Source organism: Cotesia glomerata, unplaced genomic scaffold, assembly GCF_020080835.1.
Source record: "Cotesia glomerata isolate CgM1 unplaced genomic scaffold, MPM_Cglom_v2.3 scaffold_16, whole genome shotgun sequence".
In the NCBI taxonomy this organism is placed as follows: Eukaryota; Metazoa; Arthropoda; class Insecta; order Hymenoptera; family Braconidae; genus Cotesia; species Cotesia glomerata.
In genome coordinates this window covers 13064-40533 of record NW_025401997.1, presented here as the reverse complement: position 1 = coordinate 40533, position 27470 = coordinate 13064, and the positions used below count along the sequence as shown (strand labels likewise).

The following is a 27470-nucleotide window of genomic DNA, read 5'->3' as shown; positions in this document are numbered from 1 at the left end:
TGTAATTATATTGTAAAATATGCATTTATGATTTGGCTGACTGATTTAAAAATTATTTCTTTACGCCTTCTGTGTTGATACATATATTTGATAGAATAAACTTACTGCTGAGTTAAATGTTTCTTCCGCCAATCATATTTGGTCCTTGCAGGAATTTTCTTCGTGCTGTTATAAAAATTGTACTGTTTATAAGGACCTCGGGAACATTTTTTTATTATTTTAACCATATTTTCAATTAATTCCTCACGTCATTATCTTTTTATTCTAAAAATTTCTTATATTTTCAATTTTTTGAACATAGAGCTAACGTCAGCTTGTTGAAAACAAATTGACGCTCAATATTAATAAACCTAAAAATTTTCAAACTGTCATTGACTAGTGCTAAAATTGCTCCTATTTACACATTTTCTTCTTTAAATTCGGGCTTTACCAAAAAAGTTCATCATTGTAATTTGTGATGTCTGTTCCCAAAAAACCAATGTTGGCCCTTGTCCAATGGATCGGAGGTGATTATGATGAAACGTACACTCCAGGTGTACCCGTTGATTGGATTCTTGATTTTGATCCACTTACGTTTGATCCGACGAATGAAAATGAGTCTTACGTGATTGAGTGGCGTGAGTGTAAAAAAAATAAGAAGTCGAATAAAGGCTGGAAATATTATGACGCACGTGTGGTTCAAATTTCTCGTAAGTAAATTTTCATATTTTAATTACAATGATACGTGTTTATTATTACTCTTGTGTAAGTTTCTCTTTTTTTAGAGCATGATATTTTGAAAACACAATAATAATGTATTTTATTATACCTACAGGAAGCTTGAAATCGTTGGAAAAACAGTTGGCATTACTGGAAGGGCTTGTTTCACCCTTACGTCCGGAACGTACCCTTGAAGAGATTCGGAAAAATTTTAAAAGTTCGGTCAAAAGAACTTTGGAAGATGACTTTAATGATTTTGGTGCTGAGCAATCCAGAATTTCAGTAACTATTGATAATTTTTAAATTTATTTCTTCTTAAATTGGCCTAAGAAAATTAATCAATCGCTTTGATGGATAAATCTGATTTCGGTTCGAAATAATTTAATTTTTTTCAAATATTTAACCTAATTTTCTCCTTTGCGTAGGTATTAATTTAGAAAATTCTCTAAAATAATACCTTTAGTATTTAGTCTTTATTAAGCACTCAAAAATTTTTCGAACTTTAAATATTTATAATTAGTCAAAAATTTTTCTTACATGTAAAACTTGCTTGATGTCTTTCTAAGATTCTTGTACCTATTGTGGAAGTGAATTAACATTTTTTCAAATCTAATTCTAAGGAATTATCAGAAAAGAGGAAGAAGAAAAAAAATTTCACCGCTGGTGAACAAGATGAGATCCAGAATCAACCAAGGGATAACGGTGAAAATAGCGATGCTATTGAAGATCCAGAGACTCATGAGATTGAAGAAGAACCTCCAATTGCTCATGAAGATTTCATTTCGAATGAACAGATCCATCAGGGTATTTTTTTTACTAAAATATCAGTATTTATCCCATTTTTAACCTTAAGAAATTTGGAAAGTGGTTGGTCCTGCAGGCTATCTCTAGAACTTCCTGTTTTTTGTGCTCTAAGTCATGTGGGAGAAGTGTACGCAATGGGTAAGAGTGTGCAATCTTATGTATTTGGGACTGAAATAAATGGGTTAGTGTACTCTTACCCACTGCACACACTTGCCGAACTTGACCCTAAAGTCCCAAAATTCGCATCAAAGATTACACGCTGAATCCGAATTCGAGGTCAGTTTGACCTATACAACCTCAAAACATCGAAAAACTTTGAAAAACCGAAAAATCGACGAAAATCGGCAGTTCTAGTGATATAAAAAATTTTGTTGAACTAAACCAAGCATGAATTTCATGATTTGTGATCCGCTGAATGATAATATAAAGTTTATTTACACCATAAGCCGTTTTAAATGTAAGAAAATTGCACAAAACTGTTAAAAATTCCGAAAAAATGCAGTTTTTATTATAAAAAAATCTGGAAACTGGTTGACCCTGCAGATCATCCCTACAACTTCCCGCAATTCTCGAGCTCAAAGCGCTCAAAAATATCCCTCAAAGTTATTGAGCTCTCTGAGCTCAAAAGAAGAACTTTCCTGTTTTTTTGAGCTCTTCGGGCTCAAAATATTGATTTTCCGAGCTCTTTGAGCTCGGAATTTAATTACAAATTTTGAGCTTTTTGAGCTTTAAAACTTGATACTTATTTGAAGAAAACATTGTTTGGTACAACTTTAAACTGCGATATCTTCTAAACGCGTCGTTCGATTTTGATCCAGTTGGCTGCATTCAACGCAGTTTTTTATGCACAAAAAAATACATGCAAGGTTAACAATCGATTGGTTGCGAAATTTCGAAGTTATTTAAAGAAAACGGAAAAACAATTTTTTTTTGAATTTTTATTTCTTGAATATCTTTGAAATCGCTCGACCGATTGACTCCAAAAAATATTCAGATCTAAGTCTCGGTAAACCCTTTCGAACGCCGTGTCGCGGGTCTCAATCGGTTGATTCGTTCTTGAGATATCGTACGACAAAAATTTTGTTTACACACACACACACACACACGGCGGGACGTCACGCTGAAACTAGTCAGAATAGCTTCTTAGGACCTCAAAACGTGAAGATCCGGTGAGAACTCGATTTTCGAAAATCGGGGTGAAATCAATAACTTCCCTATCTTTTTTTTTTAAAAAATCTCCGATTTTCAAATAAAAAGCGGGAAGTTAAAAATTTCGTTGCTCTAATTAAAGTACGATTTCAAAATATGAAAATACACAGAAATTGTACTTGAATTAAAGCAACAAAATTTTTTTATCATAAAAACTGCATTTTTTCAGAATTTTCAAGAGTTTTGTGCAATTTTCTTACATTTAGAACGGCTTATGGTCTAAATAAACTTTAAATGATCCTCAATCAACTTCTGTACGAAAAAATTCTAAAATATTTTTATTAATTTTTTTAAAAACCTAAGAAAATTCTCACGTTTCTGAAATCGACCTTTAAATTTAGCCATAAACTCTCACGCACTCCCAGATCAATGTCTCCAAATTTTTCTTCCGTATTATGAAGTATGATTGAGTAATCATTATTCGATTTATTCTAGATAATCAATCCATCAAGCAAGTGTTGAAGGACTTGGTTTCTGAAATTCGAACGATTAAAGAATCACAGACTCAGATACTTCAACGCCAACTCGGAAATCAAAATCTTCAGCCGGAACTCAATGCTCAAGTAAGTGTTATAAGCTTCAAGGAGTTTAACACGTGAGAATCGAATAGAATCTCTATAATTGAAAATTAGACTGGAAATAAATACTCAGAGCTCTCAAAATGATCAATTTCTATAGCGAGAAGGTAAAAAAATAATTTTTTCTATTTTTCAGGTAGAAATCGGTCATCCTGGTTCGAATGTGTTTGTTCGACGCAACCAATGGGATACAGCAGATAGTAGGGACACGTTTCAAAGTATGGGTGTAAGTCTGGTGAAGGCTTTGTATGAAGAAGATGTCTTGTTGCGAAGCAATCTTAAAGGAGGGGCGAGCAAGATCGACAAAAATGCACCCCAACGTCCAGGCTTAGACAAAAACATTTTGGCTGCAATTAAAGGTGACTAATTAATAAAAATTCTGTAAATTCATGTCATAGATTGTGAAGTAACTACCAGTTAGTATCTTTGTTTATTCAAAATATTTAGAATAATTTGATTTTCAGTCATTCAAAATTCTTTACGATCCTTTAAATCTTTTCGAAAACCTATTCCGTACGAGCACTTGACATGTGAAATTATTTTCTCATCATTTTCCCTGATTGAAAAGTATTCAAATTTCATCATTTTAATCTTTTTCAATCAATATTTGTATTCAGGGTTGCTCAATCAGGAACTACAAAAGTCTAGCTTTACCGTAATTTTCAATAATACATTTTCTAGAAGCTGTAAAACAAAAGTTTCCTGCCGAATTCAAGCAGTCATTATTTGGAATGGCTATCAACAACATGATGACTGATATGCGAAAGAAAACCCAGGCTGCTGCTGACATTCAGGTAAAATACCCTATTGACATTAAGATCCTGAAGATTAACTTTAAAACTTTCCAATGGATCTCAGCTAACTTCTTCCGGTAAAATTACATCCTGCCGATTATTTTTTTCCCTGCGAGTTCTCGGTCAATAGATTTTCCGGCTTAAATACCCCAAAAAAACTTGATCGTATCGTTTATTTCTTTGGATACTCTTTTAAATCTGTTCGGGAAGAAAGTGAGTTTAAAATTCCAAGAATTTTTCCCGAATCAATTTTTTTGTTTTTAATTTTTAATTAGTCTCAATTTTTACTGGGTAGAGATCATACAGTCATCTCTCAAAAATCACCTAATGATTACTTAGATATCACTCAGAGACCACTCAGAAATTACTCAGGGATTACTCGAAGATCAGATGAAAATCACCCAACGATCACTGAGAGATCACCAAGTGATCATAAAGTGATGCCTGAGTGATTTTTAAGTGATCTCTGCATGATCCTTGAGTGATCGAAAAGCTCAAAAACGTAACGTGCAATTTTGAGCGCTTAAGTATGAAATTAGCGGGAAGTTGCAGGGATGACCTTTAGGGTCAACCGTTTTCCTGATTTTTCTTTTCACGAACTCCTTAATTTCTGATTGAAACAATTTCTAGTACTAGTTCACTGATAAAAAAAAATTAACTTGACTCAAGAGCAAGAATCTTGAACCAAGAATACCATTTTGAAGAAAATAAACTTCTTGAGTCAATAAGAAAAATTCTTAATCCAAGAAAATTTTCTTGAATCAAAAATTATATCTTGACTCAAGAAATTCTTTTTCTTCACAATAGTGTTCTCGGTTCAAGATTCTTGCTCTTGAGCCAAGTTAAATTTTTTATCAGTGTATTATTTATTATGATTATATATTATTTATTTGTGCTCAAAACATTACTTCTACCATTTTTTCAATTTATTTTTCATAAAATTTTATTGATTTTTCAAAATCCTTTAATTTTTTCAGTAAGTGTGCAAATTCCTACAAAATATAATTTTTTTTGTATGTTTCAGAATCAAGAAGGAGCCAATTAACATTTTGGAAAAATTTTCGGTTTCCGTTTGATTGTTTGTGTTCACAAAAATATTAAATATAATAAAATGTTTTTTTTCTTGGAATTTCTAATGTTGACGAAAATAAAAATAATATAAAAAATAAATTACACAAGGGTCTTATAGTTTAAAGTAATCATAAATATTCCTTGCGTAGATAAATTGAATTTCTTAGTCCACCATTTTCTTAAATTGATCTTTTTTTTTTTATTATTCTTCAGACAAGAATTTCGTACTTAAATCGAAATATATTTTTGCTGTGCACCTATACATTAGTGATTCATCACGATATCTCTGAAACTATTAGACCTATAGACTTAAAACTTGGTAGAAATACCTCTTTGTCATGTAGAGAATACCTGAATACACACAGAAAAATATTTACTTGGTTCAAGGGATAAATTCTTACTCCAAGAAACTTATTGCGAAGAATTCTACCGTCGTGATTAATATAGATAAATTCTTGAACAGAGAAACTTTTCCTGATTTAAGTAAATTTTACTGGATTCGAGAATTTTACGTCAAGATTCAAGATAATGATACTCTTCAAAATGATTTTCTTGGGGCAAAAATTTATTTCTTAAATGAAGTTAACTTTTTTTTTAATGTAGATTTAACGCAATTTAAATCTGCAAAAAAATTGCTGGAATGTTAATTATAAAGAAAAATAAAGATTTCAGGCTGAAATGCGTACTTTAACCCACAGCACACACTTTCCCCCTCATGAAACAGATTGGAAATTTGATTTTTTTGTCTAAAATCATTATGGCAATAATTTTAAACTTTAATAATGAATCAAATTTAAAGGGATACTCATAAATTCCATATAATTTTCAATTATATAGATTATCATATATTACTTTGATATATACTTTACGCTATATATATTTTTATACATTCAAAAGAAATATATTTGGATCTATTTAATGTAATCTAATACAAAATTATAATAATACATCAATATATTTTCTTGTATTTTCCAATATGTATTATTAAATGTAAAATAATATAATATATTGTATGCAAAAATTATATAACAGAAATTATATTAAAATATATTAAATCGGCGAAAATATGTATATTATTAGATAAAGAATATAATATATTTAACAGTATATAAACATATGAGAAAAATATAATATTCAATATATTTTGACTATATATTTTTTTTTCACACGGGTGGATTCAAAATTTCAAAGATATTACAAGAAAAGCCCCGAGTCAAAATTTAAAGCGTATTTCAAGCGTCTCAGGCGTTTAAAACGTATCTCAAGCGTCTCAGGCGTTTAAAGCGTATCTCAGGCGTCTCAGGCGTTTAAAACGTATCTCAGGCGTCTCAGGCGTTTAAAACGTATTTCAAGCGTCTCAGGCGTTGTAAGCGTGATTAAAACGTTTTAGGCATTAGAAACGCGGATAAAACAAAATTATCTTGTTGGAATTGACGTATTTCTTCCTAATACATGCAAAAATTAATAAATCTGTAAAGGTTGACCTTGCAGGCTGTTTTTAAAACTTCTCGTTGTGTATGAGCTCAAAATGCTCGAAAAATTTTCTATTTAAAAGTTTTGAGCTCTTCATTGCGAAAAGGTAAAAAAAAATATTTTGTCTAAATGAAATTTTTTTTGGACTTGAAAAAAAAAAATAAAAATCAAATTTTTCTTACTACCAAAAAAATTAAAATTTTAAAATGAATATTTTTTTATACGCCCTTATGACTTTAGTATCTTCTTAAGAATAAAAAGATTTGTTTTTTACAAAAAATCATCAAATTCAATAAATGAAATGAATAAATGATTAAGAATGAAAAAAACATTTTTTTGAAAATAATAAAAATTTTTAAAATTAATGTAGATCATCTCAAGAAAAAACTCAACATGGAGTTGAGATGAAATATATGTGAAGTCAATTTATTCGTAATGCGATTGGTCAAATATATTATAAGTATTAGTCGACTAATAAGTTGACTGTATCTTACTTCCTGAGCAAGTTGAGTGAGAGCGCGCATGCGCAGTAGTCACTTGACGCGCATTGTTATAAAAAATTAATTATCTCTAAATCTATAAGAGATATTGAAAAACTATCTCATTGAAAAATCTTCGTTTTATAATAATAAAGACTTCTGAAAAAAAAATCATTTTTAAAGTCCCTATTGCCAAAAAGTTACTTTAAGCAATTAAATTGTTAATAACTTTTGAGTGCATAAACTTACAAAAACATTACTTGTAGATTCGTAATGTACGTATCATCAAACAATTTCATACCAACATTCCTGACGCGCGTTTGCGCGCGCACGTTAAATCTAATACTCTATCAAATAAACTTAAATTTAATGACATTGCGGTTAATTTTTTTTTTTAATCTCAAACATTTTTGTAGTATAATTTTTTCGCTTTCATATTTCTCATAGTTAGGTTTCATTGTATGTATAAACATCTATGGATAAAGGAACGGAGGGCTCAAAAGGTTAATGTGATTTCTACATTATCAGTTGAATAAAGTCGATAGTGGATAGTCGATTATAAATAATCGAAATTACTTGTAAACACTCATGAGTATACACCATTATTTATTTCTTGTCATAAATTGTGTATTTTTTTCATTTTAATCAAATTAAATAATTGATTAGTAATTTTTTTAAGTAACCCTAGCGGTTTCAAATCATGGTGGAACCACGATTGTAACAATCGTGTAATCACTGTAAGAAATCGTAAGTACGACAGTGGATGTCAGCGCGTTTCCACCGTGTAATTGTTCCATTTGACCATCGTGCAACCGTTATGTACACACGGTGTATCCACGGAGATTTCTTGCTGTAATGAACTATAATAAGATGCTTGGTAGGAATCGTGAATCCACCAAGGAACCGCCGTGTATCCACAGTTTACGCAAAATAATGCTTATTCATAGATTCAATGCATTTTTTCAGTGAAATCACTATGGATATTGGTCGCGTAGTACTAAGTGAGTCTACAGAAAAATTGTCGTGTATACACGGTGTCTACGCGATAAATGCTATTGCATACAACGATATCTCCGTAGTGTCTAAAAGCATGAAATATCCTTACAAAATTGGTTAAAAGTGACAAAAATTAGATTCTTATTATTCATTTTTTTCCTTAAAACCATAATAATGTATAAAGTAACCGTCTATTTTAAATAAAATAAGAATTATTGTGACGATTATAATTAAAATATTTAGGACAAGAATAATAGTGACATCAATAAAAATAATGAGGCTGAAGATTATTATTGTAATGATATAAAAATGATAATGATAGTAACATACGTAATAGTTAAAACTATAATTAGAATTTTTTTAAATAATAATGATTAATAATCGATTATAATTAATAGCTATTACTATAAATAATTAAATTAATAGCAGTTATTCTACTCCGGCACTTTATTTTGACGGCGACATTCTCGGCAGAATGCACCTGCCCAATCCCTCATGTATATTCCAATGTCATCCTTTGATCCATCAGCAAACTTTATCTCCTTTTTATTTTGTAGATACAGACTGATCTCTGAAATAAATGAAAATGAAATAATTATTATTGAAAATAATATCTCTTTCATATGAACATATGGAAATTTTTAAAATCTAACTTTAATCTTCCTTAAATTTTTTAACCGATTCATTAATAGTCATTATCTTTTTAACTTGAAAGAAAAAGAGAACCGTTGACTGCCCGAAATCGCGTAAGAATTAATTAATTCATTCAAAATATGCCATTAACAAGAAATGTATATTTATATTTAATTTCTAAATTTTATAAGTTATTGAAATTGTGTGCTTGAATGTCAATCAATAAGAAATCAGAGATAATTTTTTCAAAATTTCATTATATTTTAAATTAAATAACTTTAACGCAATAATTAATTTTACTTTTTAGGAATTGAATTGATTTTTTAAATGATAAACTGATAAGTAATCTTTCTTGTGATTAAAAATTGGCGTTGAATGACGCAAACCACAAAAAATTTACTTGACTCTTTGAGCTTATCACAAATGAAAAATTTAAAAATGCTTTTTAACACACACTGATAGAGAAAAGTTCGCTTAACTGAAGACAAAAATTCTTTAACTAAAATTACTACAAAGAAAACAATAAATTTCGTGAAACAAGAGAAAAATTTCTTAAGTCTAGAAATTTTTTTGAAATCAAGAATTTGATCTTAACTCAAGAATTTTTTCTTTTGACTCGAAAAATTAATTGTTTTAAAAGAAACAGAAATCGCAATCCTACAAATTTTAGGATTTTTTAAAATCCATAAGAGATATTCTATAAAGAAATATTGGTATAAGTAAGAAATTTAATGTTGATGATTAATTAGGACAATTTTGATGAATCCGTAATTTTTATTTTTGAAGAAAATAAAAAAGCAATTTTTAAGATTAGACAATTTTTTTAGATTGAGAAAAATAAAAAAATTTATCTAAAAATTGTTATGTCGATTAACATTCACTATGATTTCGAAAAAAGCAAGAACTCATATTTTTGTAAAAACAACAGACGCGGTTCTTAAAATTCCAGAATTCTTAAAAATTAATCAAAAGGATTATATATATAATACGCAAAATCGTGAAGCGTTCCACATTTTTAACAAATATAAATAATGCTGTGAAGCGGGAAAGAATAGGAGTTACGGATAATTTATTACGTGAAGCGTTCCAACATTCACGTAACAGGATAATTAGTAGGAAAGGATTGAGAAAGGATTGGGGAGAGGATCATCTTAATGTGAGTTTATAGAATATGCGAGAAAAAATTATTAGATAGCTCGGGGACTGGGATTCGAACCCAGAACCTTCCGATGACATGTCGGCTACTCTACCATTTGAGCTATCCGGTCTATATTAAATTTCCTTTCACTTATTCTATATACATTAAGCCACACCGTCCATCTTACGGCTAGCTATATGACATTTGAGTTAAAAATTTAATTTTGAGAATCAATTACTTTGTTCATAATGCTTTGAAAATTCGACATTTTCTAAATTTGGCATTTTTCAAAAAATTATTTTTTAACCATTTTTTTTTTTTTCACAGCCCCAAGATTTGTTTTTTATTAAGAGGAATCTTTAGACATTCTTCGTAACTGTCAAACTTTTCTAGATATATAAAAAACATACTTGAAAAACTGGAAAAATTGTAAAATTTCGAATTTATCATAATAGTTGAAAAAATTAAAAAAGGCCATTCGGCAGCCGAAATGGAAGTAGATTTTTCAAATGAAGAAAAATGATTTTTAATGAAATAATATAATAACACTAATAGTGTATAACTTAATTCATGAATTTAGAACAAAATTCAATAATGAATTTAAAACGATTTAGAACAGATTTTGAAAAAAAAAATTAGCTTGTGAAGAAAAAATTTCTCAATTATTTACCAAAGATTTGCAAAGATTATAAGATTTGAATTATGAATGACCAAATTTCAAGTAATTGCTTAGGAACTACAGTTTCCAAATTAATTAGAATTTTGAAACCGGATAAAATTTTAATCGAAGAAAACAATATATAGAAGTAATTTGTGATATATTTACTGACGCATTACCCGAAAACATTACACGAAAGACTGATCATTATCCTAATTATTGAATTTACATCATGATTAAGCTACAACAATTCTAAAACGGCTGCAACAGTAAAACTGTTTTATTGAACGAACTCTAGAAGGAGTAATATTGAGGCTATTACCACTTTTGAGTAGTGAAAATTGAAGCTTATTAAAAGAGCTTTACGATGCATTTTACCGAATTTTGATATCTTGTCTAGATCAGTAGTTATACCAATTTGAAGTAGTAAAAACATCAATTTTCACGATTTTCAAAATTTCAAAATCCAGTCATTTCCAAATTACTCGACCGATTAAGCTCATCTTCGAACTTAACCTTGGTCTTGACCGATAGATAAAGCATGTTGAGTTTGAAAAGAATCGGTAATAAATTGAAAACGCTATCGTGCTGACAAGCCGCGTTATATCGTATAAATATATATATATATATATATATATATATATATATATATATATATATATATATACATATATATATATAAATACATACATATATAAACTTTTGAACTATATACATTTTCTGACTCAGCTCGACAAACTGAGTTAGAAAATGACTGAATTTTTTAAAAGTCGCGCCATGAGGACGGCTGCAATAGTTAGATTTTTATAAAATCTACTAAAAAAAATTTTCCGTTCTTTAAAATTGTTTTTATGATGTAAAGAAATTCCCCGAAAAAATGTATCCAAGTCGTAAGGGGTATATTGCAACTACTTGTCGAATTGACATGGAATTACCCAACACAAATTTTTGAAAAACATACATACGTCTAATTTTCTCAATTTCCTCATCTGATATTATTCGAGGATTTTCTACGCCATCTCGGCGTTTCAGGTACATATTGCACATCTCTTCAGTTGTAAAAATATGTCGCATAATAGTAGATGCACGACCACGCATATCTTTAGAGTTACATGCTGTTGCTAACTGCTCCGATGTAAATTCTACGTCGTCAATCACGAAAATCTAACAAAAATAAAAAATTAAATATTTTGGGTTAGTTAAAAAATATGCTTGCTTTTCTCATTTATTTTATAATTAAAGTTGTGTTTGAACTTATTCATTCAGTAGATAATTAATGAGGATTATTATTTTTTACAAGATAAAACGATTTTGGAAATTTGTGACCTATGTGGATGCACCACTTACTTTAAATTAGGATAGTTTGAACATTACATCGCGTATCGACCGACTTTCATAATTTTTTCACAGCCAATGATTACCATAATTGAGAATATTAATTGAAAAAAATTGGAAAAATCATGCTTTGTGCAAACTGCATATCAATTTATCGACATAATAAAGATGAACAGTTTCATAAACGTACGTAAAACGTTGTGGTTCATTTTAAAGACTCATACCCATAAAAATAAATTCATAATAAAAAAAAAAAAAAAATAGTATATACATCAAGTTACTAAAGTCAAAAGGACGTGTCTCAAAATTTACGCCTTTTTAGCTGTGCAGAACCAGAAAGGCGGATTAAAAAATTTTCTTTTCTCCAATCAACTAAGGAATGTATAAAAAGTAAAAAAGGCCATTCGGTAGCCGAAATGGAAGTAGATTACACAAATAAAGGAAATTCATTTTTTATAAAATAATATTAATAATAATATGTAACTTCAATTATTGATTGAAAATAAAATTCAATTATCAACTGAAATTTACATTAATTCTAATTTACAATTTACAAAAACTCTAAAGCGGCTGCAACAGTAAAATTGTTTCTTTGAAAGAACTCTAAAATGAGAAATACTGATATACATACATATATAAACTTTTGAACCATATGTACTTTTTGACTCATATTGTCGAGTTAGGTCGAAATATAGTAAAATTAACGGAAAATTACGTCATGAGGACAAATACAATAGTTAGATTTTTATGAAATCTACTAAAAATGATTTTTGAAAATTGAACTGAAAATACTCACAGCCGAATTTTTTTGAAATTGTCAATTTATGTTAGAAGTTAAAAATTTTATTTTAATTTTTTTCAGTCAATTTTCTTAATATACAAAAAATTAAAAATTTAAAGAAATTGGGATGTGTTAGTGTTTTCTCACTTCCAAAAATCAATTTTTCGTTAGATCCCGACGTTGTAAGGTCTTTAGGCGCTATTTTGACAATTTTTTTATCCATGCCTTTGGCTTTTAAAAATTTTTTTCATCAATGTCAAAAGAGCGTATGCCAAAAAAAAAATTTTTGCGCTTTTCAACATAGATTTTACTTTTATACATTCCCTTGTTGATGAGAAAAAAAAATTTTTTTTTTGCCCCCCCTTGGTTCTGCACAATTTTTTGACTTTAGTAACGCAACTTATAGCAAATAACAGTCCAATAAAACGGAACGATTAATAAAGAAAATCAATTTTCTTTACAGTTCAAAGTTTAAAAAGTTTCGTAAATGTAAATGTAGACGACTTCAGCGCTCATACTATTCGTAAATTATTGAAGTACTTCGAATATATAAACAAAGTTTTACTAATAATTTTAATTATACTTGAAATTTTTCAATAAAAAAATTTTTTTAATTTAATTGGAAACGCTTTTGATGCGATAGTAAGAAACCTTTATTAGCCAGTTCAACGATAGTTGCGTTATATCTATGAATCTTTTGCGCGCTGATAACACGACCGAAGAAAAATAATTCAATTAATTTATTGTTTTTGAATATATTTATGAATTAAATTAATACCGTTCTTCTGTTGACAATTTTGATAGTTTCTTGAAGCTTTGGAATTATTTGTTTTCCTCTGGCGTTATTTCCACTAATGAAACCTATATTACCAACGCTGGGCTTGTGCAAATAATTTACAAGATTATTCACTTTGTTTTCTAGTCGACGAAGACACTGAAGAAGCGGTGATCTTCTGACACGACTTGAAATAGTTTTCCGTCGTCGAGTTGCTGTTGAAATTGAAGAACCTAATTCCGTAGAAGTGCTAGAAATACCTCGAGTAGGCGTCATATTGTTATCTATCTGGTGTTGATGAAAAAGTAAATAAATTAGTTATTACCTTCAATAGTACAGAATCTCAAATAATAAAAGTTTATAATCTTTTAAGAGGGAACACTACGGCGACGATCGAAAAAAAGAGATTATTTTCGGGAATTTTTTTGACAGGGAAAATAAAGGAATTTGGGAAATTAAAAAATATTTAATTATTACAAAGTTATTAACATTCTCGTCAAGCACTGGAGAAAGTTTCCCCCCTCCCCGGTCGGTTCGATAACTCAAAAACAGATCATCTGAAAATAAAAACCCAAATTGTTTTTTAATTAGTAAGGGTGCAGTTATCGTCGCACGTACGGAATTTGAAAAATTTTTATTTTGAAGATTTACTTTCAAAATTCCGTACGTGCGACGATAACTACATCCTTACTGATTAAAAAGCAATTTGGGTTTTTATTTTAAGATGATCCGTTTTTGAGTTATCGAACCGACCATGAGGGGGGGGGGGAATTTTTTCTAGCGCTCTATGAGATTGTTAATAACTTTGTAATAATTAAATATTTTTTAATAAAAATTTAGGGTAATAATCTTTAATGTATCCTTAATAAAATAAAAAAAATCCGATCCCCAAATTCTTTTATTTTCCCTGTCAAAAAATGTCCCGAACGTCACAGTGGTGTTCCCCCTTAACAAAACAGTTATGGCGCTGAAAAATGAACGTCATGAAAATGATATGTGCAAGCTTAATCACTCAATTCATTAACAAGAAAACGAGTTAAAAAATATTAATTCAGGCTACTAGTGACATCGAATTTGAGCAAGATTTTTTTATGGATTCTTGGTTAATTGTATGATTGTTTACTTTTCATAAAAACTTTTAAAGATAGGGCAAGCTATTTTTGTTCGTTTTTTATAACTAAAATTTTTCATACGATGTTACAATGCACTTACTTCGTCATTTGTTTTCTCGTGGCCTACGATGGCTTCCTCTTCATTACTGTCGCCGGAGTGGTGACTATTAATCATGGATCCTCCGTCAGAAATCTGAAATATAAACAATTAATGAAATTCCTTACAAGCCTGATTTAATTTTTGAAATTATCGTTGTTATTATGTACTTCGTCTGACTCAGCTCTAATTATAGATTGAAAAATTATTTTCATCGTCTAAGAAATTTTCAGTTTCCATTCCAAAATGCACAAAATTTTCTTGGACTACGAAAAAATTTTTTGAGTTAAGACATACATTTTTGATGTGTATGATCGATCATTAGTAAGTGCTTACTTCGTCATTTAATATGCTTTGGTCTCTGACGACGTTGAGGTTACTGTTGTCTTTATTAATTACATTTTCTCCGTCATTACTCTGAAATATAAAATTTAAATAAATAGAAGTTCTTCTAAACTTGATACTAATTATCTCATAACTGAAATAATTATTTTTATGAAGTATTGGTTAATTTAGCTCTAATTACTTAAAAGGCCATTCTGCTACCGCAATGAAAATATGATTTGATAGTAAAAACTGTTGGAACAAACCATATTGTCGGTAAAAATTGATGCGACTATGAAAGAAAAAACACTTTGAAAGAGCCAAATTTACTCAACATAAGTAAAAAAAAATTTATGATCGATAAAACGATTATAACAGTCAAATTTCATTAAGCACTACGTGAATAAGCATTGTATTTGTTTAACTATAAAAATTTGGGGCGTAAATTGTTGTTTATTGAAAGAATTTTAAGATATACTTAATAGAATTTTCTCAATCAAAAGTTATTTGGAATATAAAAGTTTAAGGTTAAAAAAATGAAAGTTTAAATTTTTATCACTTTTAAAAATGTAAAATGCTTTTACATCTTCAAATTTGATCTGAATATTTGTCCAGAAAAGACGTATGCTGAATTTCATTGAGATCCGATAAAAATTGTTTGTTTAGATACGCGTCAATATTTGATTATATTAGTAATAATAGAACTTACATTCATTTGTCTTTCCCGTTCAATTTGGTTATTCTCAATACTCGAAGCCGATAACATCGATCGATAATGTGCTGCTGATTCCGTGATAACACGTTTCGAGTTGATTCCACATGACTCCTAAGATAAAAAATATTAATTATCTATAATCTACATGAAAATATGGTAGTATTGTGTTACTAGGTGGGAGGCTACTAGCAATGGCATTAAGACTTATTGAGATAATAACATAATAAAATTAAATAAGCATAACAAAATTAGTCATTGTGCACTAGATTAACTACTAAAATAGAATTTGATTTTTCATTCGAATCACTTTAAAAAAACTTGTAAGAAGTTTTAAGGAGGTCCTTTCGCCATCAACGTTGAATAAAACATATTAGATTATGTATTAAATTAAGTTTTATTTAATAGTTAAAGTCCTTATTTATCTACTAGTGAAGTTTAATTTATTCTTCACCGTGCAAATTTTTGAAAAAAAAATTTCTAAAAATGTTAGCATTTTTTCCGAGTCTTATGAGAAAATCAGACCTTAACAACTTTCTCGAATTATGGCATTAACCACTGATTAGATGGGGTAAAAAAAACTCAAAATAAGGCTTTCGAAATATGCAGGTTTCATGTTTTGCAAAAAAATACATAGATTGCCGTGGAATTTATGGAGAAATTAAAATTATAAAATCACAGAAAATTTTTGAGTAGCCTACAATTAAATAGTGTCAGAACATTTGGCAACGTTGCGTAGCGCGCGAGCTTTAGACCATTTAATAAATTGAAACTAAACTTTAACGCACTTATGTTTTTCATACATACTAATTAATTAATTTATTGTTAACAAATTTTCATATTTCATAATTGAAAAATTAAAAAATACTAGTATTCTTGCCATGAGACATTAGAATGTTATGGTTTTATAACAAACATTTTTAATTAATTTATTTATTTACACTGAAAGCTGATTTACAAGAGTCAAATGAATTGTTGTATTTAATTATTTTTTTTTAATTTTAAAAATTTCAACGATTAATGTCTCATATACTATTTGTTTTTTAATTTTAGGAATTTTTATGGGTTTTTTATTTTAATTTATCGAATATTGACTACTACAGTTGTTGTGACTCAACTGGAGCGAAAGAACCTCCTTAATGGTCGCCGAAAAATTTCATTTCATTTATAATTTATATTTGGGTCAAATCAAATTAAAGCATTAAATAAAATTAGTATTTTTGATTACAAAAAAGCTTTAAATGAGTGACAAAACAAATTATTCAAAGCAATTTTTTTTTGCTTTCTCACTACCCCTAACCTATTAATTTAGCTTACTTTCTTAGTCAAGCACAACTCTAACAGATTCTCATATTTATGCGTACGAAAATACATTAGACTATGCTCTTAAGAATAGTCAGACAAGCTGTTTATGATCTCAAAACATGATCTGAAGATAAATTTCAATTTTTAAAAATCGGAGTAAAACCAAGAAATTCCTACTCTTTAGGAATTAAACAATTGTAACAGCAATAAGTTAAAAAAAAACCAAACGAAATCTTAACTTACATTTTTTCTTTTTCGTTTCAAATTTTGGAAAGAAGACGATAATCCACTTGGCCCAGCCACTGCATTATCGTTGGTGACCGTTGCAGAACTATTCTCGTTCTAAAAAAAGATGTCATTATTAGATTAAGATGGAAATTTTTGAAATTTTATGTAATACTGTACGCACAATCTTCTCTCGAGTCTCGCCTTTTTTTTTATATTGCTGTATACTTGGGCTGAAACCTGCGATTTTAACCGTTATTAAACGTTTTTGTCCTTTGTATCTCTTCTGAAGTTTCTTGTAATCATCTAATCATTAAAAAAAAAAAAATAGTAGAATTACACAATAAGAAATAAAGTAAAAACAATATGTGCTTAAGGAAGTTCGAGCGAATCTAATGTAAATAATAATTTCCAACTTTGAGCTTTGAAATTAAGTATATGTATAAATAAATAATTAACCTCCCAACTTTAACGGATAGAAAACTATACAAAAGAAACTTGGATTATTGCAAAATATAAAAAAAAAATTAATAATAATACATTACCGATATTGCTTTGTTAAATAAGTAAAAATCATCAATTATTAAATTGTTTAAATTATTTTAAATTAAAATAAAGAATTTTGACGAATATGGAGAAGACTAAAATTTAAAAAAAATTTTACCATTATTTTGACTCATTAGTTACGCTCGAACTTCCTTAACTAAAAGAAAGTAAATAAAATTTTCAAATTTTCTAGTAATTTTTTATGAACTATATTTAAGATAAAAAATGATTGTATGGAGATTATATAAAACGGATTTTTACACTTAATTCAGAAAAATAGAATGAAAGAGATATTTAAAGCTAAGCGAAGTCATGCTTAAGCAAGTAAGTCTAGAAACTTACGGCTTTAGAATGCTTTTTTCGTAATCTCCATCCAGGCATTTTTAGGTGGAATATAGTGTGTCAGAAATTACTAAAAAAAACAAAAAATTATATTTAGGCTTTCAACTTTTTAAAATAGCTAATAAAAATGAAAATTACCGTCTATGTCAAGAATCTGCACTCCATTCAGATTAAGTCCTATTCTACGGACAACCAAGTTGTCTTCACCAATGTTAACACAATTTACACATTTCAAAACCTTATTTTCATCTAATCTTTTTAAATCATTGGTTGAAATTATGTAGTTATTATCGCTGTAGCGACTCTGAATTACTGCATACTTTTTCGCCATTGTCTGCGATGAATTGAAATAAATTTTATTAGATAAAATGAAAAAATTTTTTCTTAATCGATTGTTTTATTGAATTTGATTGAAAAAAAAAAATAAAGCGTTCTCTTGGCTTTTACGATCCTCCACGGAAATAAAATTATACGAAAAATTAAAATCGTCAGATCGTCACTCCCGACATTGAAATTAAAGTCCTGAATTACAACCCTGACAACATTTTTTATCCGCACAATTTTTTTTCCGTATGTAGTAGCAAAGTGGAATCTTTGACAATTCTCAATTTCAATGTAATTTCTTAAATAATGTATAATTTTTCGCTTCTGTAATAGGCAACTTTCGATATTAGAATTAAAAGGTGCCTTATTCTTAATTTTTATTTCCATTTAAAAAACAAAATAAAAAAATAATTCATTTTCACAATTTTGTAAGTTGCGAACAGGGTATCGGGCAGAAAACGTTTTAACTCCTTTTGAGAAGAAGATATTGAATGCTCTACAAAATAACTTTCTTACAGATAATTTAAAAACACAGTACTTCTAAAGTTATTCAACGTTAAAATTGAATTCGTGATGAACGTCTACATAGTTTTTATTTTTTAGTTAAACTTTATCGGAAATATGTTCCTGAGCATTTTTGAAAAATTTATAAAATGTAAAAAGTTATCATGGATAATCTTTAATCTTGAATGACTTTTAAATAAATGGATTAATCAAAATTTTATATGACATCATTTTTGAAGAGGTAATAAGTAAATTAGTTAAATATTATTCTCCATAGTACTGACATTTTGAGTCATGAAATCATAAAATTAAATCATAAAAATCTAATAACTTCTTATTAATTTGCACGTAAATAGAAAATATTTTTGTTGTTTAGTAATACAAACTTTGATAAAACTTAAAAATGTTTTAAACGTTAAATTACATTCTAAGGAGTAATATGTTTTACAATTTATTTTTATTTTATAAATTAATATCATTTGTTCTTAAAATGGCTTTGGCATCAATGTCGAGCTAAAAAGGTCCCCGCGACGCGAGTAACTACGTCGAAATCACCGCGTGCGATGAAAGGCTAATTATTAAACAATCACTAAAATCATATTTGTCACTAATGAAAAGAGAGGTTGAAAGTCATTAGTATCCATCCATACTCATTAGTTATTGAAGATTTGAGTTCTTCTCAGTTATAAAAAAAAAAAAAAAACAATAGTAATATATTAAATTTTATTCAGTATATTATTTTGACTGAATATGTAATTTAGCGTCAAAATGAGTAAAAATAAGATTAAAAAGAATACTTGGAAACTTTAACTATAGGTAAAGCTTATAAGCAAAAATTGAAATATTCATAGATAATAACAATGGTAGAGTACTTATACAATAAATTTCCCTGATCTAAGAATTTTTCAATGTCAGTCCAATTATGATATGAAGGCCAACAAATTTTAAAAATTTGTATAATACTGACATCACAAAACAATTAATAGCTTTTTGATTTTTGATAAAAAATCAATGTAATTAAAGGATATTTTTTCTAATTAAAAATTAAAAATTATTATAATTTCTCCACGCTAATATTTCAATAAAAATTTTTAACAATAATATAATTGTCACACAAAACTTAAATTTTTTTATGCCTTTAAAATTCAGCAAGAAAAATTTTACCTATGCTTTCTTTCGTTCAAAAAATTACCTCTGACAATTTTCTTAAATTATTACTGTAAATATTATTATTTAATTCAGCGGTATTCAGGAAAAATGATGAAACATAAAAAATTTTTTTGTGCATAACTTCATATTTAGAAATAAGAAACTAAGTTGTATCTCGAGTTAGTATTATTTTTTATTAAGAATTAAAATAACCTCTTACCTTCACCGTTATAACCTACGACGTATTCTATGACTCTTTACCTGCTTTACTGCAAATGGCCAAATCTAGTCTGACTTAAACATCAATTCCTCTTGGAAACATTGACAATCATATACGATTTGTTAATTTTACCTAGTCTCCTTGCTAATCGTTTTTATTTTTTCGTGATTGCCGTTCAACCATTTGTTGAGACTTCGAGAGGCTTCGACAGGCTTCGATGAGCTTTTGTGGAGAGTACAACTTTTAATCGCGTCTAAGCAATGATCAACACAGAGAATGAGATAATCAGAGAAAGAAAAATACACGGTATTCAATACATGGTGGCGCTATCGGACTGTGGTGCTTAAATGTACTATGTCGGTAATGAAGTACCTCCTCGTGCTTGTATTTACAGCGTATACTTATGTTAATGTCTGGTTTTTATATATAAAAATTGTCAAGGTTGACTGCAGTGGGTTTCCAAAAGCAATTATGTATTGATGAAAAATTATAAAATTTATTTTTTCTTGACAAACGTGTCAACATTGTTCGTCGAGATACGTATGGGCTGGATCTAAAATATAGCTCAGCAATGTATTTACCTATATTATATGTGACTGTGTTAAATATTGACATAAACACATGATCTATAGAGGGCAGGACGGTATTTTTGTGATCAGCTTGAATTATTATTATATATTTGATCAGCTTGAATTATATTTGGTTAAAAAACTTGTTGTGAGTGAAAAATTGTTTAAATAATAATCCAATTATTAACGATAAATAATTAGATTTACTGGTGTTGACTGCTGAGTCTCAACGCAAATAAAGCAATTATCAGAATTCATAGTGATCAAAAATTTTTAATTGTGGTGAGTATAATAATAATTATTCCTAACCTACGTTGATCTTAGATTAAATTTTGGGTGCTTAATGTTAATTTATATGTATATATATTACATTAATATTTTTTTATTAAATTATTGATTGTTAGTGCATTTATTATATTAAATATCAAAAATACAGCATGACTAAAAATTGAATTCCAAAAGCTTAGATTATTGCTATTTGTCATAATATTTATGTTGACATTTTAACCGTCAACTCCAAAGTGTTCATGGAAAATGATTAATATTTTTCTTAATTCTCGGCAAATCTAGCATGTTTTAAATTTAGAAAAATTAATTACTCTTAATTCTCTATTTACATGTTTTTTTTTATGTTTCAGAAAAATAATAATAAAACTCATGACACTGAAGTTGACAGACATTTGTCAATTTTTTTGAATTTTAGAACAACTAAATTTATACGAAAAAATTTTAATAAAAGAATTCCATATCTAGAAATTAAAATATTTTAACTCCAAAATGAAACGAAAATTGAGTAATTCACGCACTGCTGCTTATCGGCGGAACAAACGACGAATAATTAATTTTCTAGAAGCTTTCCATCCTGACGACTGTCCTCCGATTCCACTGAATTATCTACGACTGCAAGTATGTTTAAAAAATTAGTATTATAATTAATATATTAAAATCACTAATCTTTACAACTGATTTGAAATTTATGAAATGATTGAAAGCTTGTCTAAGCGTATTTAAAATTTATTATGACACTAAAACAAACAGAAATTTAACGTGTTTTAATTTTTTCATAAAAATTAAAATGTTATGAAACAAATTTAATAAAAAAATTCCTCATCATGGAATAAAAAAAATTTTAAGTTATATAAAAAAGTTGTTATATTAAAGTTTATAAAAATTGTCAAAAAATATGAAAATTTGGTGCATGGAGAAAAAATTTGAAATTTTGAAAAAAAAAATGTATGACGTCCTAAAATATTTTTGGAATTTCATGAATTATTAATATTAAAGAATAAATGTAAAATGAAAAGCTGCGATTAATTAGCTATAAATCAAAAATAAATTAATGATTAGATTTGATAACTTTTTAAAGTGTTAGAAAAATTCAAAAACTTTTTAGAAACAATTTTTTGATGAGTACTCAGAAATACTGAAAAATTGATAAGATAAGGAAAAAAATTTCTCAAACTGCCAGAATTAGTGTAATATGTCCCACCTTGATTAAGAAAAATAATTAAAAATGACCTCAATGATAAACATACATCTATCTAGCATTCAAATCAAATAATTTTTAATCTTTTAAAATCATTTTTCTTGATCAGGGAGTATATAAACACCTTTATTTGAATATTTGTAGCGACATGAATACTTGGTGCAAGTACATTCTAATTTCACCGAATTTATTTTTTTGCTAACGATGAAATAATCATATTCATTATTAATTGTCAAATGAACGTTTATTATTTTCTTGGATTTTTGTTAATTCGAAAAAAGTAATTGTTTTATGTTATAAAGTATTATTATATTTAATTATTTCAGGATGATGATCAAGGAAATTCGTCTACTGCCCAAGAAGATTCGAATCGAACAAATAATGAAGTTACAGTTCAATTCAACGAAAGAGATGATTCTATTATTATTGATAATAATGATTTAAACGTTCACGATGATGATGACGACAACCGCGATGGTGGAAACATAGAATATAACAATTATGGTGACAATGCTATTGTTACCAACGACAATAATGATAATTTAGATGTTAACGATGACCATAATGTCGACCGTTATGAAAATAACAATAATGACGCTTACGATGATGATGACGACGCGGGTGGTAGCAGCAATGATAATAACGATAGTAATAATGAACAACATGATCAAGTAAATGTTCTTCACACTCCATTTCTCAGTATTGATGGTATAACTGATAATGTTCTATTGGCTAAAGATAATATAAATATTAAAGACCATATTTTATCGGCCATTGCGATGTCAGTTAGACATAAATTAAGTTATGAAGCGACTATTGACCAATTAAAATGGTTAAAGACTATTTATCATGAAAACTCCATTCCAACCGACAAAAATCAATTATGGACATGTCTAAATAAGAACGATAATTGCCTTACGCGTCACTATTATTGCCAGATATGTCGTGACTATTTAGGTGAAAAATGTAAAGAATCTGGTAAATTACAAAAACAATGTGCTTGTAAATCATGCGGTCCAGACGATGAATTAGAAGCTAATCTATGCTACTTCATTTATATTAGTTTAACGGCACAACTAAAAGAGTTGTTTTCGATACCAAATATCAGTGAATTATTGAAGTATCGATTTAGAAGAATAAAAAGAGACCCAGATGCTTATGAGGACATATACGATGGTGATCAATACAAATTATTAAGTTCACCAGGAAAATTTTTAAATAAGTGGTTCAATTTATCGTTTACTATAAACACCGATGGCTGTCAAACGACGAAATCTTCAAATTGTAGTGCGTGGCCAGTATACGCAATGATAAATGAACTGTCCCCACAACTGAGAAAGAAGCATATGCTTCTTGTTGCCATTTATGTTGATGCGCAGCATCCAATGATGAATTACTTTTTGAGACCGTTTACTGACGAAATCCAAATACTCTTCACTACAGGTATCAAATGGAAACCTTCAGCAACATCAGAGATCATTTCAAGATTTATGGTAACTACATGTAGCCTTGATGCTCCAGCTCGGGCATCTGTGACTAGTATGATTCAGTATAATGGGAGAAATGGTTGCTTATGGTGTTATGCTAAAGGGAAAAGTTTAGGACCCGGTAAATTTGTGTATCCCTTCTGCCAGTGCTATAAAAAACAACGAACTGATGCTGAGGTACGGAATGACATGCTTTATGCTTTTGACACTGGTAAAATCAGACATGGAGTAAAAAATATTTCTTCTTTAGTCGCCTTACCACTTTTCAATATATGCAATGGAGTCGTAGTTGAAGCGATGCATGCCGTCTATCTTGGAGTAGTTAAACGGCACACAGAGATACTGATGGATTTGAAATTTAGTCCAAAAGCATGCAAAAGTAAAGCACGTAAAACCAAACCTCCTTATTATGTTGGGGACTTTAACAGCAGAAAGTTGATCGATAGACGCTTGTTATCGATTAAACCTCCCTCCTGTAGATCGCGTAGGCCGAGATCTATATCTACTTATCAAAAATGGAAGGCGTCGGAGTGGAGAAATTGGTTGGACTATGCTCCGAGTTGTTTACAAAATATATTACCTGTAAAATATGTAAATCATCTAGCACTTCTATCTGAAGCAATCCATCATTTAAATAGTGATAGTATTTCTCACGCTAATCTCGATCGCTGCGAACGTTTATTAAAAAAGTATGTGAAACTTTTTCAACAATATTTTGGAGAGGTTAACATGACATCGAACTTGCATACACTTACTCATTTGGTAAAAGTTGTACGGGATTGGGGACCAATTTGGGTTCATGAGGCGTTCGTCTTTGAAAGTTGGAACCGGAAAATCTTGGAATATGTCACTAGTTCATTTGCTCCAACAGAACAAATCGCAACACGATTTCTAATGTATAGATTTTTAATAACCAGTATGTACAAGAATGCAGTATCCTCTGAGACCAAAAGATTTGTTTTTAAATTAATAAAAATATCGCCTGGAAAAAACAACAACAAAGATAAGTTGATAGGTTTAGGAAAACAAGTAATCTGCCCACCTACAGAAGATCAACGCACTGAATTAATTCGAGCGGGATTTAATCCAATAAATTTAATACACTTTAAAAAAATGAAAATTAATGGAGCAAGGTACATGTGTAAAAAAGAAAAGAACTTAAAATTCGACGACACTGTGGTATGTAATGGTAATGGTGAATTCGGAGTTGTGGAGGCAATTGTTAAATTTTTGAATGGTAATGAAATTATTAGAGGTTTTTTTATGAAACCCATAAGAGAAATACGGTCCGCATTCAATACTAACTTTATCTTCCAGGCAGCTCTGTCTAATGAATTAATTTTCATCAGGGAATCACCGTTTATTAAACCAGCTATTCGATTATATACCGGACGAAACTTTTATATATTGAAACAACCTAATTGTTGGGAAACCGACTGAGCATTTGTTATAATTTTGTAAACATTTATTGTTAAAACTTAATTAATTACTGTACATTCCGAATCATAAAAATAAGTATATTGAGAATTAGAATAGTTATTAGACTTGATATCGATGATCTGTTTATAATTCAATATTTTGATTGCTATAATGCATGAAATACAAAAAATAATCTGAATGGAATAATTTAATAATAGAATATAATAAATATATCATTATAGTCGATAAAATTTTTAATAAATAGTCTAAAAAGTATAGTAACAATGTCTATTATGTTCTTATAATTAAATTTTACAATTCAGCATTCACTTAGTTTATTGCAAAAGAAATGGAATTATGGTCACCTGAGAACTTCTGTCATATGTTAAAAACATAATTAATAATTAACTAGGCAGAAAATCTTAAGATTATTATTTTTTTGAAAGAGAAGTTATTTAATACAACTGTAATTATCATTATAATGAATTTAAAAATTTTTACAATTGCATGAATTTGAAGTAAAAAAAAAAATCAACACTCAATGCTCAGCGATTAAATTGAACAAAGTATTATTTAAATATTACTGAAAATCTTTTTAGCTGAAGAAATCGAAATTTTTTTTACAGTTCCTTTCTTTTTAAAAAAAAAGTTTTTTTGTAGTTGAAAAAAAACTATTAGCTAACTTGTAAATGTTTATCCAAAATTATTTTTTTCTGTAATTTAAAAAACTTTTTCAACAAGAAAATTACTATGAGAAAAATTCTTATGTCTTCAGCTAAGAAATCAAATTATTTAAAATTTTCAACAAATAAATTTCTCATAAATATATGGGTAATTTTTTTCGAAATAAATTGTTTCTTTCAGTGCAAAAATTTATTTTGAATTATTATTGAGACACTTAAAAATTAGTTAAAAATTTTTGTTATCAAATAGAAAACTAAAAATATCTCATTTCTTCCGTCAAAATTTGTGCCATTCAAATTATAATATAATGAACAACTTTGGATTTGATTTTTTATGATTTTGATGTCTTATAAGACTGATTTACTATTCTTTGCTTGAGGAAAGACTTGACAATAAAAGTCATAACGTAGCAATTTAATAATACTGCTGTTCCGTCCGAGTACACTGAAAAAAAAACTCTAGACTGGAGTGTAAATTTTCATGGCTCAAGAAAACATTAAGGAAATTGAAAATTTCTCGAATGAAGTCAAAGTTTCTTGAGGCAAAATAATTTCCTTGAGTGAAGATAATTTCTTCTTGCTCCAAAATAACTTTTGTCTTAAAATTTTCTTGGCGCAAAAAATTTGTTTTTTTGTGTACTTGTGATCCTACAACAATGAAAACTTCTGTCATTTGTTAAAAACATAATTAATAATTAACTAGGCAGAAAATTTTGAAGAAGTTATTTAATACAACTATAATTATTATTACAATAAATTTAAATATTTTTACAATTGTATGAATTTGAAGTACAAAAAAAAAATCAACACTCAATGTTCAGCGATTCGTTCAAATTTACTATAGAAAGTTTATTGAAGAGGAGAAATTTTCGAGCACTGAGACTTAAAAATACAAATTTTAATTCAACTTTTTTATTCTGGAGCTATTCTAACTTAACCCAATATTCAACCATGAAAATAATTTTGTTCTGGTTTCTAGAAACAGTTTGAATAATTCTATTAATTTAATTGAAAATAAATAGCTTTACAGTGGATGAATTAAGAATGTAAACGATGTAAATTAACCATTTATATTGTGTTTTTTTCCGGTTTAATCTACAAAATAAACCATGTTTAGTCTTGGGAAGTATTATCACAATTAAGAGTCTGGACATCGTGGATGTAACATGGTTTCATAGTGCTATCATCATAGTCTATACTCTTGGACAATCAACTAACACACCGTGGTTTTTTCCTGAAGCCACTGTGGTCATAGGCAGTGGATTCATTGTGGTATCTCAGTGCTCTCACTACATCCAATACTCTTGAAGAATCAATTGAGTCACCGTGTTTTTTCCGTGGAGTCACCGTGATCATTGAAAGTGAAACCACCGTAGATACACAGGGATAATTCTGTAAATGCATCATTTATACACTGTGAAAATGCGGAGCACCCACTGTGGCCAAATGGAACAAAACCACGGTGAAAATATCGTGATCCTACCATTAATACTCGGTGGTTCCACTTTCACGGTGGTCCCACCGTGATTCTAAACCGCTAGGG

General features: G+C 28.7%; 3 protein-coding genes across 6 annotated transcripts; 2 read left to right on the top strand and 1 right to left on the bottom strand.

Annotated features, from left to right (window-relative positions):
- The first annotated feature begins 720 nt into the window (after positions 1-720).
- On the top strand, positions 721-5231 carry LOC123273907. Its single transcript, XM_044741391.1, has 6 exons — positions 721-981; positions 1320-1503; positions 3148-3275; positions 3427-3649; positions 3972-4084; positions 5109-5231. Exons 1-6 carry the CDS (start codon positions 793-795, stop codon positions 5127-5129), a joined length of 858 nt encoding a protein of 285 aa, XP_044597326.1. The 5' UTR covers positions 721-792; the 3' UTR covers positions 5130-5231.
- Positions 5232-8378: 3147 nt separating this feature from the next.
- On the bottom strand, positions 8379-20928 carry LOC123273906. 3 transcript variants are annotated; one of them, XM_044741388.1, is made up of 10 exons: positions 20284-20925; positions 18225-18420; positions 17383-17504; positions 17217-17315; positions 15666-15782; positions 14969-15049; positions 14636-14728; positions 13427-13711; positions 11498-11696; positions 8379-8674 (listed from the first exon to the last, which is right to left on the bottom strand). In XM_044741388.1, exons 2-10 carry the CDS (start codon positions 18415-18417, stop codon positions 8538-8540), a joined length of 1326 nt encoding a protein of 441 aa, XP_044597323.1. In that variant the 5' UTR covers positions 18418-18420; positions 20284-20925; the 3' UTR covers positions 8379-8537. The 3 variants fall into 3 exon arrangements, with proteins under 3 accessions (XP_044597323.1, XP_044597324.1, XP_044597325.1); XM_044741389.1 differs by having other exon boundaries at positions 20325-20925; XM_044741390.1 differs by lacking the exon at positions 11498-11696 and having other exon boundaries at positions 8552-8674; positions 20284-20928.
- A 642-nt stretch (positions 20929-21570) lies between these two features.
- On the top strand, positions 21571-25373 carry LOC123273905. Of its 2 annotated transcripts, XM_044741387.1 has the most exons (3): positions 21571-21758; positions 22665-25062; positions 25143-25256. In XM_044741387.1, the coding sequence occupies exons 1-3, from the start codon at positions 21630-21632 to the stop codon at positions 25154-25156; spliced, it is 2541 nt and encodes an 846-aa protein (XP_044597322.1). In that variant the 5' UTR covers positions 21571-21629; the 3' UTR covers positions 25157-25256. The 2 variants fall into 2 exon arrangements, with proteins under 2 accessions (XP_044597322.1, XP_044597321.1); XM_044741386.1 differs by having other exon boundaries at positions 22665-25373.
- The last annotated feature ends 2097 nt before the right edge of the window (positions 25374-27470 follow it).

Coding starts and splice junctions, on each gene's coding strand:
- LOC123273907 (XM_044741391.1), top strand. CDS start 793: ATGTATTTTATTATACCTACAGGAAGCTTGAAATCGTTGGAAAAACAG. Junction 3,276..3,426: donor AGCCGGAACTCAATGCTCAA/GTAAGTGTTATA, acceptor TCTATTTTTCAG/GTAGAAATCGGTCATCCTGG. Junction 3,650..3,971: donor CATTTTGGCTGCAATTAAAG/GTGACTAATTAA, acceptor TACATTTTCTAG/AAGCTGTAAAACAAAAGTTT.
- LOC123273906 (XM_044741388.1), bottom strand. CDS start 18,417: ATGGCGAAAAAGTATGCAGTAATTCAGAGTCGCTACAGCGATAATAAC. Junction 17,505..18,224: donor GCAGATTCTTGACATAGACG/GTAATTTTCATT, acceptor TTTAATGATTAG/ATGATTACAAGAAACTTCAG. Junction 13,712..14,635: donor ACGAGAAAACAAATGACGAA/GTAAGTGCATTG, acceptor CATCAACACCAG/ATAGATAACAATATGACGCC.
- LOC123273905 (XM_044741386.1), top strand. CDS start 21,630: ATGAAACGAAAATTGAGTAATTCACGCACTGCTGCTTATCGGCGGAAC. Junction 21,759..22,664: donor TGAATTATCTACGACTGCAA/GTATGTTTAAAA, acceptor TAATTATTTCAG/GATGATGATCAAGGAAATTC.